The 13,205-nt window shown below is 32.9% G+C and overlaps 1 protein-coding gene across 7 annotated transcripts in view; it reads right to left on the bottom strand.

The window, feature by feature from the left end:
- blo (bloated) overlaps positions 1–13,205 on the bottom strand; it is a 524,956-nt gene that overhangs the window by 123,537 nt on the left and 388,214 nt on the right. For 5 of the 7 annotated variants that reach the window (XM_072535671.1, XM_072535673.1, XM_072535674.1 and 2 more), the window contains one exon: positions 9,550–9,729. The exons of the other annotated variants lie outside the window; for them this stretch is intronic. In XM_072535671.1, coding sequence (XP_072391772.1) covers positions 9,550–9,729 — 180 coding nt within the window. The remainder of the gene's footprint in view (positions 1–9,549; positions 9,730–13,205) is intronic. 7 annotated transcript variants of the gene reach the window in all.

Genomic DNA, 13,205 nt, shown 5'->3' with positions numbered 1-13,205 from the left:
CCACTATTTAGAATAATTCTTCTTTTTTTTAAAGAAAGAAGTCTGCAATAGTAGGATACTTAAACTATTAATAATGAAAAGTAGGAATTGTTGTGTTGTAGGTTTCCGACAACGAATCTGTCAAAATATGCCCGAGCTAAGCGAATGGAGTATAGCTGGACTTTCTTGTACTGGACTATACGATCGGCGAGGAAGCAATTCAAAGCCCGATTCGAGTATTTTTCCATCATTTTAATCGATTTGTGACACGGTGTATTGTCTAAGTGAAACAATAATTGTTGTAGTAGTCGTTGTTGATTATTTTTACATGTTTCAAATAATTAATGAAAATAATTCCTTGCGGGTCCTGGAATACAGAGGCCATAACCTTCCCGATGATTTGTTGCAACTTTTAGTTGCTTTGGATGGCTTTTTCCGGGTGCCGTATATTTATATGACAAAAATTACGATTTATTCCGATTGTATACGTCCAAGCAGCGTCAAGACTTATCAATTCGTTATTGGTTTTGTTCTGGTGGGAGAAAACGCGGAACCCATTTGGAAAACAGCTTTCTCATATCCAAATGTTGGTGTATAATAATAAAAACGCTTTAGATTGTCAGCTATCTCTTGCAACTTTACTATGCGATTTTATATAATAATTTTCAGCGTTTTGTTTTGTTTTCGGGAATAACTGCCTCATTTGGCTTTCCAGAGCGCTCAGCATCAGTGGTGTCGGTACGATCGTGTTTAAATGCAGAAAACCATCATTTCATCGTTGCAATCGAAGACGCAAAGCCCGATAACACTTTTTAAACTAATGCTCAGTTTGGAGTGTATTTTTTCCCATTAAATAACAGTAATTAATCAACACACAAAATTGCTTTGAACCCGTTGTTTATAAAAATCACAAAAATAGCTTCACTTAAAGCACAGTTCCTCGGTAAATAATAATTGAAATGACATAAGATTTCGACAGTATGCTTTGAAATCTTGACATGCTCACATCAAATATACAACCAATATTTTCTACTCTTTATATATTTTCTTCAAACAGTGCCCTTACAACTATACGCAGCGATTTGGTATCTCCTCTTGCACTGGCAGAATCTAGTAGATAAGGTACTTGTTTTAAACTATTTTCCTTGTGTCGTTATTGGTTAAGTCACCTCTTATCGGGGATCTACAGATAGACTTACATTTAAAACCAATTAATAATTCATCATTTGCTTCCTTAAATATGTCTTCTAAATATCAGTTAAAGAGTCAAGGTGATAATATATGGACTTGTCTTACTTCTCTTTTTATATTTATTTTATTAGATAGTTTTTGTTCAATTTTTACTTTACAGTTTTAAATCTATTTTCATTGGATCTTGTCAAAAGCATATTTAAAAACCAATTGCGCAAAACCCAATCTTAATATCTCTATAGTACAGACGTCAGAGATTTGACCTCTAAATCTAAAAATTATTTAAAAAAAGCTGAATTTTTTTGAGAAAGTCAATTTTGGAATCCTAAAAAAGATGCAGGGGCAAGAAGAACAAAGCCTAAATAGCGTAGGATTTCTAATTTCCAAGAAATATGCACATAAAGTAGAGCAATTCGTACGAATATCTGAAAGAATTGCAATGATTAGGCTAAATGTAAACAGGGACATCTCCCTGAAAATTATTCAAGTATACGCTCCAACCGCAACACGTCTAGATGAAGAGATACACAGCACGTATACGATGATAATAGGAGACTTCAATGCTAAGATCGGACAACGACTTGAAAAAACCGAAAACTATATAGGACAATTCGGCTCTGGAGTTAGAAATGAGCGAAGAGAAACCTTGGTTAACTTCCTACAAGCCCACAAATACTATGCAATAAACCCATTATATGAGAAAAAACATCAAATAAAGTGGACGGGGCTATCCCAAGACGACAAAACTCAGAACGAAATAGATTACATACTATGTAATAAAACAGATATCATACAGGACGCAACAGAAATAAATACTGCGTCAGTAAGTAGCGATCACCGAATTTTTAGAGCCAAATTAGAGATAAAACATAATAAAAATAGAAATAAATTTAGAAAAAACTTGGAATATCGACGCAGATAAACTAAAATATAATACAGAACAATATAAAAGCAAGTTAAAACCCTCGAAAGTATTAAATCTAGATAAACTTAGCTTAAATGAAATCAATGAAGTCATAACAAAAGAACTATTAAATGCAAGCTCAGAAGTCGCAACCGCTAACAGAAAACGAAAATTCAAAATAAGTGTAGAATCACAAAACATGCTGAAACAAAGAAAAGATCTAAGTCAAAACAAAAAAGACACTGCAGAATTTAAGGAACTTAATCGAGTAAAGAACAGATAAAAGAGGACATTAAAAAACATCAAGAAGACCGTATAGAACAAGTCATAGAGAAAAACCGTTATCATTTCTATTTGTTCTATAAATCTCTTCTTCTTCTTCTTAACATGCCATACACCAAAGTGCGTAGGCGACATTCTCATTACTAGAATTCTGTTCTTGGCGGCGTGACACAGCTCGCCTGTATTGTGTATTCCTGTCCATTCTTTAATATTTCTTAACCAGGATAATTGTTTGACGCCGGCTCCTCTCCTACCTTCGATCTTCCCTTGTAGGATTAACTGTGGTATTTCATATTTTACTCCTCTCAATATGTGCCCAAGGTAACCAATCTTGCGTTTTTTAATTAATTTAAAGAGTTCTCTTTCCACGCCGGCTCTCTTAAGGACGTCATCTTTCGAACTCTATCCACCCAAGGTATGCGCATCATTCTTCTTAATCTCTACTTCGGTCTTTCTCTTATTCTTTCTCTTACTGGCACTTGTTTGAACATTTTGTTCGGTATCTTCTCTTCTTCCGTTTTTTCCACATGCCCCATTCAACGCAGCCACCTTATAAGGTTATGATATCCGGATCTTGGTGTATTTTATATAGTTCAAAGTTATATCTTCTTCGCAAAATGTCATTTTCTTTTGTGCCATCTTTAAATATTTTGAATAATTTTAATGAAAAGATTATCAAAACTGGTCAGAATTTGATATTTTGAGTAAAACTTTCTGTATTGAATTTAATAAAATTACTTTATTCAATTTTAAAAATATTATTTATTTATAACAGAATAATAGGTAAGCTTTGTATAAAATATTCAAATCGTGTTTTTATTTTGAAGTAAAAATATCTACAAAAAAAAGTGATAATGAATTGTCCAAACCATAGGTCGAATTATAGTTAAATAATCATACTACGCCACTGAGTATGGTCATCGGAATCTTCTTTAGGTCATTATTGTGGGTTTTATATTGGCAACAACACTTTTATTACCATCTCATTTCAATACAATTGTTGAGTCGAGGATGATTTTTAGACAAGTCTGAAGACACGTCACAATCTAACAAGCCTTAAAAATATGTGTGAATTTGCTGGGGACATTTCAGTATCTAATAAAATGCCGTTGTAAAACTTGTTAATACCAGTCGCAACCGGGGCAAATATCCATAATCAGCTATTTTATAGGACATATTAAAATAATAAAAAACAGTTATGATTATACTAGAGATAGTATTGACGTGAATCAAAATCTTTGGATTATAAAAAGAAGTAAAATATGGTCATTAAAGTCTTAACCAGATAGGTTACGTTTGTTCGTAATTTCTTTAAATATCTAATTTGTGTCCGGAGTAGTACGTTTTAGCACTGGACTAGAGCCTTCACCCTCCAGATATAATTCATTGATGCGTTCATTGGCAATCCACATTCATTCATCCATTATTCACAAAATCGTTGTAATCGCTTAAAACAACTAGAAGAAGAATATCATTAAAATTTTTATCGTTGTCCCTTGGGGGTAAGATACCTCGCTTATAGGGTAAAATATCACCCTGGTAAAGCTAAAAATAGCCTAGAATTTTAGCAAGCCAGTCCAAAAATCTTTATACTCTCTTAATTTTACAAGAAAATTATAAATGACATTAAAGCAACCGTGTAGACCAGCAATTTTTGAATGTAACTGTCAGATGTTTACCGAGAATAGTAATGAAAAGCCATCTTTGGGAAGCCGTCTATTATAAACCATTGGTACTACAGCTAACTGGCTCATTCCAGAATGCTGGAATCCTATTTCAGCTTGTACAGGGAAAAAGCTGAAGAATATATATACTTAGGACAAAAAATAATACTAAATAGGGAAATTCAAACTGAAGAAATAAAAAGAAGAAGAAAGTTAGCTTGAGCAGCATTCGGTAAACTGAACTATATACTCAGAAATCAACAAATTCAATTACATCTTAGATCTAAAGTTTTTGATGCATGCATTATTCCGATATTAACTTATGCGGCACAAACTTGGACAATCACAAAAAAGAATATGAATATACTTAGAGTCACTCAACACGCGATGGAAAGAGCAATGCTAGGTATATCACTTAAGGACAAGAAAACAAAGACATGGATAAGACAGAAAACCAAAGTCACCGATGTGGTGCAAAAATCATTAAAGTTGAAATGGGAATACGCTGGACATGTAGCTAGGAGCGATCTAAACAAATGGCACAGATCAATTTTAACCTGGAGACCATACCAACACAAAAGACCCAGAGGCAGACCTCCTATGAGATGGACAGATGATCTGAAAAGGACTGCCGAGAAAAATTGGCTACAAGTAGCGTACAATAAAAAACAATGGAAAGGAAGACTTGAAGAGGCTTATGTTCAGATGTGGAAGTGAATGGCTAGACGAAGAAGAAGAAGAAGGTCTAGTGGATATGTTTTTGGAGACTCTTGGTAGTCTCCAAAAAAAAGTTGTTGCCGTCTGCGGTTTAGAATCAGTCAGCTTAGGTCTTAATAAAACGACTTCTTTGGTCCAGGTGCCCCTTGACTCGTGCATTTCTAGTAAAGAAGACTGTTTTTCTGCTTGCTTCCCGTAGTACTTCAGCCTTATAGCGATCATCTATCGCCCATTTCTCCAATGATTTGCCAAATTATCGAAATCTTCACGGTATTTTCATTCTAGCCTAAAGTTTATCTTATCTGAAAGACCCAAAAGCCACTTGACTATCTGTGTGTGTACTGATCCATTTAAGGTGGGAGTCTAAATCACATTGAAAACAAAAAGAGTGAGGATTTAAGATGTTTTGGAAATAAACTTGGTATTTAACTGTTTTTGGTATGGGATATGGGACACTGGGATACATAAATAAATAAAGCGATTAAGAGGTAAAAATATCAAGAAAGAAATTCTCTTAGAAAAATTGATGTTGACACTATGGGACAGAGCTAGAAGTACAGATATACGACGTAGACGTAAGGTGGAGAACATCAACGACTGGGTAAGAAATAGAAGAGCAGATTGGAACGATCATATAAGCCGAATTAAAATAGAGACTGTAAAAGACGGTTTCCCAATAGGAAGACGATCAGTAGGAAGACCAGGAAAATGATGGAACGACAACTTACTTACAATATAAAAATATAGAAAAAGAGCTAATTTTTAATTTAAGACAATAATATCTATATTTCATAGCCTTAAAAAGCGTTTTTTGATACAGTAGACAGAAGAACGATAGACATATGGCTAATAAAGTAATAAATACCTACTAAAAGAATACTACGAGAAATTGTACAACACTTATTTGAGAATTTAATGCAGAGTTTAATTAAATAAAATAAGATCTGAAAGTTTGTTTTAAAATGCAAACAGGTATAGAGCGAGGAGATAGCTTAAATCCACTATAGAATAATGAAGAACATTAGACACTCCGTCGTCCCCAGTTGGAACAATCACAGCTCGCGCTAACTACATAACATTATTTTGTAATAATTTTAAAATGTTCATAAATTTTGTTTTCTTTAATATTTATGAAGAGGCCATATTCTTTTATATGATCAACTATCTAGTGAATCAGTCTCTCCGCAAAAATAACAGTATCATTCCCATACGCTATGTTATTAGTTGGTGTTCCATTGAGTTGTTTCTTCCTCAAGAGTCCTAAAATGTTTTCAGATTATACATTGAAAAGAAATGGTGACAGCACATGGCCCTATCTTACTCCTGTTTTAGTTTCTATTTCTTTTGATGTGTTTTCAATAATGCATACTATAGTTAATTATAATGTATTTTTTTATGATCTGAAGGTGTAGTTCATTTGTTTTAGTTTAAAGACTTCCATAAGCTATTTGTGATGGAGTTTATCAAACGCCTTATTATAATCTATGAAACAGGCGTATATATCTTGGTTAACATGAACAAATATTATTTACAGATGTTTTAGCAAACATGCAAAGTTGACTAATCATTAAAAAGTACTGCCAATACAAACATTTACTCCTTTGTTAATGAAAATCCATCGGTTATCATAAATCAAAAACCAAAAAAGGAAAGACATCCGTTTAATTTGACCCAGAACTCCTGTAACGAAACAAACAAATTTCCAAATTCGTAATAATACCGCTAAACTCATTTCTCGTGATTTCGAATCATGTCTGTTTTTCGAATACAGAAGTTAATTCTGCTGGTAGCGTGTGGGTCGAAAAATTGCAACCAAAATGGCGAGCCAGCTCATTTTTCGTGGGAAGCCGTTCGCTCCATATATATCGACTAAACGTCGAACACGAACAAACTGCTGCCATTGTATATTTATATGCATTTATTGTATTGTATTAAAACTGGATCATCCACGTGTTTGTACAACTTAAATGAAGATTGTTTGCATTTTATCAATACACCCAAGTACCACGATTTCCTGTTCTCGAATCCCGTTTCCATTGATTAATAAATAAATATATTGTTGAACTATTTTTAGCTTAATTTTCTAGCACCTCTATTTGACGCATTCCTTTATAATTTGTGCTTAATATTTGAATAAAACCACCGTATTTTTTTTTCTTGAATATATTGTTTAGGTTATGCCTCTAGCCTAAGGAATATATGAACGAATAGAACCATTTCCGAAGTGGAAATCAAAGCGCCAAAAGAAACTTTTATTCAACTAAAATAGTTGTTCATTTCCATATTCCATTAAAGATAATAAATAATAGTAATTGCGAATTTTCGTTTACCAATTAAAAGGTATGTATTAACACTTAATATAAACATTTTTTTAGGGATAAAAAAATCTTTAAAATGGCGTATTCCGAATTTTTTTTTAAATAATTTTTTGCTCCAAAAACAGAAAAATAAGGCAACATTTTTAATTGTTTATAACTTTTGTTAACATTGACTTACACTTTTTTGATTGCTCCCAAAGGGGGGTCCTGTAGTGCTTAACAAACCTTTGTCAATGTCAATACGATCAATCAGTTAAAAGGTATTCAAATTTCACTACAAGACTACCCTTTAAGAGTAATTACAAAAGTATAAGTTGATTTTTACAAAAGTTATATCTAAACAATTAAAAATTTTACCTTATTTTGCTATTTTTTGGAGCAACAAATAAAAAAAATAGAATACCTACGTCATTTTGAAGTTATTTCTTTCTCTTTCAAAAATTTCAAATATAACGTATTTTGAATTAAAATTATGGTTTACTCCCCTTAAATACAGTAAATAATTTACGTTTTTGCAGCGTTTTTGGTATGTTTCTAATATCTGAAGATCTGCATATAAAACGAGACATCGAGCAAGTCTCGCTATAAAATAGGTCAGATCGAATGATTATTTGGGACAACTTATAAAGAAAATGGAAGAAAACTTTAAGAACAAAGACAGGGGATAACGGAATAATCAATGAACTAATTAAAGAAGGAGATCTATCTGTACAAGATACACATCAAGGCTGGTAGAGAAGATGTGAAAACAATATGCAATGCCAACAAAATGGTCTAAAGCAGCATTAGTACTAATACCAAATAAGGAGATAACAGAACTTGCAATAACTACTGAGGAATTACTCTGATTGATGTAAAATACAAAATTTTTGCAAGCTAATAATAAAATGATGAGTAAATACGATGAAAAAGCTGTCGGTAACTATCAGACTGGTTTAGGAAGAGGAAGGTCTGTTGCCGACTAAATTTTCGTATTAAAGCAATTATTAGCAAAAAGCTTTAAATATAATTTATCGGTGCATGATCTATTCATAGATTTTAAAACGGCATATGACAGGATTCACCAAAACCAATTATCTAAAGGAATGAAAAACTTACGGATACCAAATATTATAATTTTGAACCATACGAAACTGCGGGACCGGATGGCATACCGCCTAGGCTACTCCAAGAAGGACTGGAAACAGTTATGGGTCCCTATATTGCAATATTTAGAGCTAATCATGCTCTGGGATACATTTCTAAAGCTTGGAGAAGAGTGAAGGTGGCGTTTATTATCAAACCAGGAAAAATAGATTACACCTTAGCAAACCCATACAGCCCTATAAGTCTTAAATGAATTCATCAAGAAAAACGATCTTAATAAAAACCTACTACACCAGCGGCAATGGGCGCCCAAGGGAGGCCCAAGGGCGCGTCAAGCAGGGAAATTAGGTGAAGCCGCCCTGCAGAATACCTTGTCGAAACTGGAAAGGAGATGTATTTCATAATACATCCATCTAGTCAATAGATAGTGCACTGGCGAGGAAGAAAATCAACAACACAACATTCAAGTGGATTATTTAGATGTTAAAGAGCACTATAATATCTACAATAACGTATAAAGGTGCCATGAACCTCTGGCAACTAAGGGGTGTCAAGGGGGTGTATTGTCACCAACATTATGGAATATAGTCGTTAAGGACCTGATCCATGGACTTAACAACCAAGAAATCTGGGCCCAGGGTTTAGCAAACGATATTGTAATACTACATAGGGGAAAATTTCCCAGTATTAAGGAAGTAGAAGTGTAGGAAAGTTGCTGAAAGTGTTAAAACTTAAAATAGTGTCAAGAAAAATAAAATAAAAATTGAACAAGACCAGTAGCTCTTAACGGATGCACATTATGGACATTAAAATAAGCTGAATATCATAAACTGCAAGTATGGGAAAGGAAAATATTACGAAGAATTTACGGATGGAACGATAGGGACAAATATGGATGAGAAGATCAGACAGGGAAATTATGGAATTATACGACAGCCCGTCTATATTATCGCAAATAAAAAAGGAAAGAATTAGCTGGCTAAAACATGCACAGCGACTTCCGGAGAACAGGACAACAAAGAACATATTGAAAAGGGGGTTAGCAGGAAAAAGAAGGAAGGGAAAATCCAGAAGAAAATGGTTAGACGCCGTAGAAGAAGATCTAACAACTCTAAACATAAGATACAAGAAAACTAAAGCTATGAACAAAAACATGTGGGAAAGATAGCCATCCAAGCCTGAGATCTTTAAAACTTATTGCTCAGAAAATAAATAAACCTGCTGCATGAATATAAATACAAGTCAAATATGAGGATGGATAGTGGTTATCAAAAAACATCAAATAAAGTACAGAATATATCTACAGTAGAGAATGCATAGAAGACTTTTAGTTATGTAAGTTTTGAGTTAAGTATATTACAACAGATTAGTTAGGTTAGAAAGGTTATATGTCTAATTGATTAACTACCTTTGGGGGATGTAACACAATCTACTCGATCAGCTTGGTGAATAATACGTTTTGCTTCTGCAGCGAGTTCCTTTTTTGACCTTTTTAAGCGCTCCTTTCTAACGGGGGATGATATTAAGGGGGTAGATCTACCATCGCCACTCACTGCACCACTCACTAACGGCGAGTTTTCACGCGGCACTGTAACAAGGAAAGGGGGATTATTACTCTTGATTAAAATATTACTTTTATGTCTTAAGGAATTCCTTTAATATAGTTTCCAGCATAATTATTTTTCCAGCAAGTACATCAGTACATGACCGTTACTTCACTTTGGTGATATGACATCAATGCTGTAGAAGTGTCAATATAAAGATATAATTAAATTGTAAACATTTAAGTGTGTAGATTTTGTTGACTTGAAATAATACAGTAACAATGTTCCCATCAAATTATTAACAACGTTCCGATAATGGAAGGACGTCCTGAAGCAGGCCAAGGTCTGTACACGAAGGGCTGTACAGCTATGATGATGATCTACTACATTTACATTGTCAGGTTTGTAGATAAAATTGCCAACAAATAATTAACAACGCTCCAACAATGGAAGGACGTCCTGAAGCAGGCCAAGGTCTCAACATGAAGGGCTGTACAGCTATGATGATGATCTACATGTAAAAAGTCAGGTTTGTAGATAAAATTGACAACTACAACTAAAACTAGATTTATTTTTAGCCTCTTTTCACGTATCTTCCCAATATACTATTTAAGATGTATTAAAAGAAGAAAAAAGTCATTAAATAAAAATTGGCCTTCAACAACAGGAAGATTAGTTATTTTCATGTTTAACCAGATATTCAACAAACGTTTTTTTATCTTTTGTGTATTAAAATTAAAATCAGGGCGTGTGCGATTGGAAAGGTCAAGATATGGGTTCGTAACTATTTGATTATTTTAATAATTATTAAATACCTGTAGGTAAAATTTAGACAAAAACTTTAACACTTGTTGATTGGTGTCAGAAATGTAACATAATTTGCATAGACTGACCTTAAAAATAGATAGATATAAATAGTGAAAGCAACCTTACTGTTTTTTGGTATTTAATTGTATATATACGATATTTATGTCTTATATTACTTTATAATAAACAAGTTTTTTTTTTGTAATAAAATTCAGGCGAACGGTATTTTTTTATGGAGTTTACTATAAGAGCAAGGTTTCGATGTGAAATACGTTACCACAACTTACAAAAAATCTTATAGCATATCATTTAATATTTATGTTCAAGTTACATACCACAAACGGATATTAAAATAAGTAAACGTTCCATGTAAGTCTTTCTACTTGGCGTCTTTTTGTAGATTAGACAACAAGGAGAACAAAGTTAACAGATCCCCTCCCAGGTAGCTATCACACAATTGTAAAATCAAAGATTATATTTAACATATATATTTAAAGGAAGAAACCTATAAAAAGACAAAAACGTCACTTGAATAGATAAATAATAAGCCAGAGGAGACAAGAAACCATTAGTTCAAGTATTTGTGGATTATGAGGAAGGTTTTTATACTATCAACCATTATGAGGTGCTTAAAGCTTTAGAACAATGAGGAATACACCACCGAATACTACAATTAACAAACATATCTGCAAATCTCCAACTGTGTTAGGCTCTATCAAGAACTAAAAGGTGTATACTACAAAGAGCCAATATCCCCCTTAATTATTTACCAAAATACTCGAATATAATATAAACCCATAAAACTATCTTAGGCGAGTAAATTAAGCAAGAAATGTCTTCAGATATGATTAAGATACTCACAGAAGATATCCTTAGTCTTTAGAATTAAAGTTGGTCTTCCAATAAAATGGACCGACGATTTTCAATCCATATATACAAATAGGATACAAAGTTCACTAGAAAGAAAGCTACGTAAGCATTCATTGAAGACAAAGTAGACAAATTTAAAAGTATACAGGGTGTTTCAAAAAGGTATGTCATAAATTAAATCACGCATTCCGGGGACAAAAATAAATTGATTGAATCCCACTTACTTTAGTACAAAAGTGTACACAAAAAAGTTACAGCCCTTTGAAGTTACAAAATAAAAATTGTTTTTTTGCATTATCTCCTAAACTACTTGACATTTTGTAATAAAAATGGACACGTTACTTTCTTGTTCTGAAAACATTTTTCATACAAAAGAAACAACAAAATCTAAGAGCACAAAAAATTTTTAAAGGGGGTGCACAGCCCTAAATCCCCCCAAACTTTTGAGTACGTTCAAATCAAATGAATTTTGTGGCATTATTAGTTTAACACATTATTTTTAAAACTTTTTGCCTGTTATCACTTTTTTCAAAAAATAGTTTTTATTGAGTTACGGCCCTTTTCATTAACCTTTAAAAATTACGTGCAACAAAATAAATGGCTTAAATGAATTAACAAGTACAAAAATGTCTATAACCTCTATAAATAAGATATTACAATAAATGTCCAAAATGACCCCCATTTTCTTCAATACACATTCGGTATCGTTTTAATAAGGAAAACCGAATACGTTGAAAAATCATATTTTTCTGATGAAATTGATTTGCAGCTTCAATTATTCTAACCCTCAATTGTTGTAGGACTAAAATGTCTTCATCAGTTGCATCCATTATTGGACGACCACTATTGCCAGCAACTTGCGGTTCGAATGTACCCGTTTCCCGTAAACGAAGATCAATGGTCAGAAATAATCGCCTATTGGGTGTATTTCGATTGGGGTATTTTACTGCATAACGCTTTGCGGCTGCTGCACTATTTCCTTGACATTCACCTACGATATTCCCGATAGTTTATTGAAATCATAATTTAATCTGATCTAACTTATTCAAAGTTAAATGCATATCTGCCATTTCCTGAAATATGTAGGCCATTGTAATATCAAAATTTTTAATATTAATCTTATTCACACAATAAATGATAGCTTCAAATTATTGACTATTATTGATAGAACTGTTTGTAATGATTGTATCCGTAGAAACTAATTGTAATTTTATGGCCAACTAGGAAAAAACTAGTTTTTTGAAAAAGTTAAAGCGCAAAAAAGTTTTAAAAATAATGTGTTAAACTAATGATGCCACAAAATTCCTTTGACTTGAACGTACTCAAAAGTTTGGGGGGATTTAGGGCTGCACACCCCCCTTAAAATTTTTCTGTGCGTTTAGATTTTGTTGTTCCTTTTGTATGAAAAATGCTTTCAGAACATGAAAGTAACGTGTCCATTTTTATTAAAAAATGTCAAGTAGTTTAGGAGATAATGCAAAAAAAACAATTTTTATTTTGTAACTTCAAAGGGCTGTAACTTTTTTTGTGTACACTTTTGTACTAATTTAAGTTGGATTCAATCAATTTATTTTTGTCCCTGGAATGCGTGATTTAAGTTATGACATACCTTTTTAAAACACCCTGTATATTGAAGTAATAATTGATGTGGTGATGATAACAGACATTTAGGAACATTTGGGGACCCCAAAAAAGATTCAAAAAAGTTTGCCACTCCTACTTTATAGAAACTGACTTGATTTGCGGCAAAATACAAACATACTATACGAAAGCTGCTCCCTTCGCCTTTAAAACGCATTTTGATTTTTGTCGATAGGACATTCTTAGAAAATATATCGAATTT

This window comes from Diabrotica undecimpunctata, chromosome 6, assembly GCF_040954645.1.
Source record: "Diabrotica undecimpunctata isolate CICGRU chromosome 6, icDiaUnde3, whole genome shotgun sequence".
Classification (NCBI taxonomy): domain Eukaryota; kingdom Metazoa; phylum Arthropoda; class Insecta; order Coleoptera; family Chrysomelidae; genus Diabrotica; species Diabrotica undecimpunctata.
The sequence above is the reverse complement of the archived record's forward strand: the minus strand, read 5'-3'. Positions and strand labels throughout refer to the sequence as shown.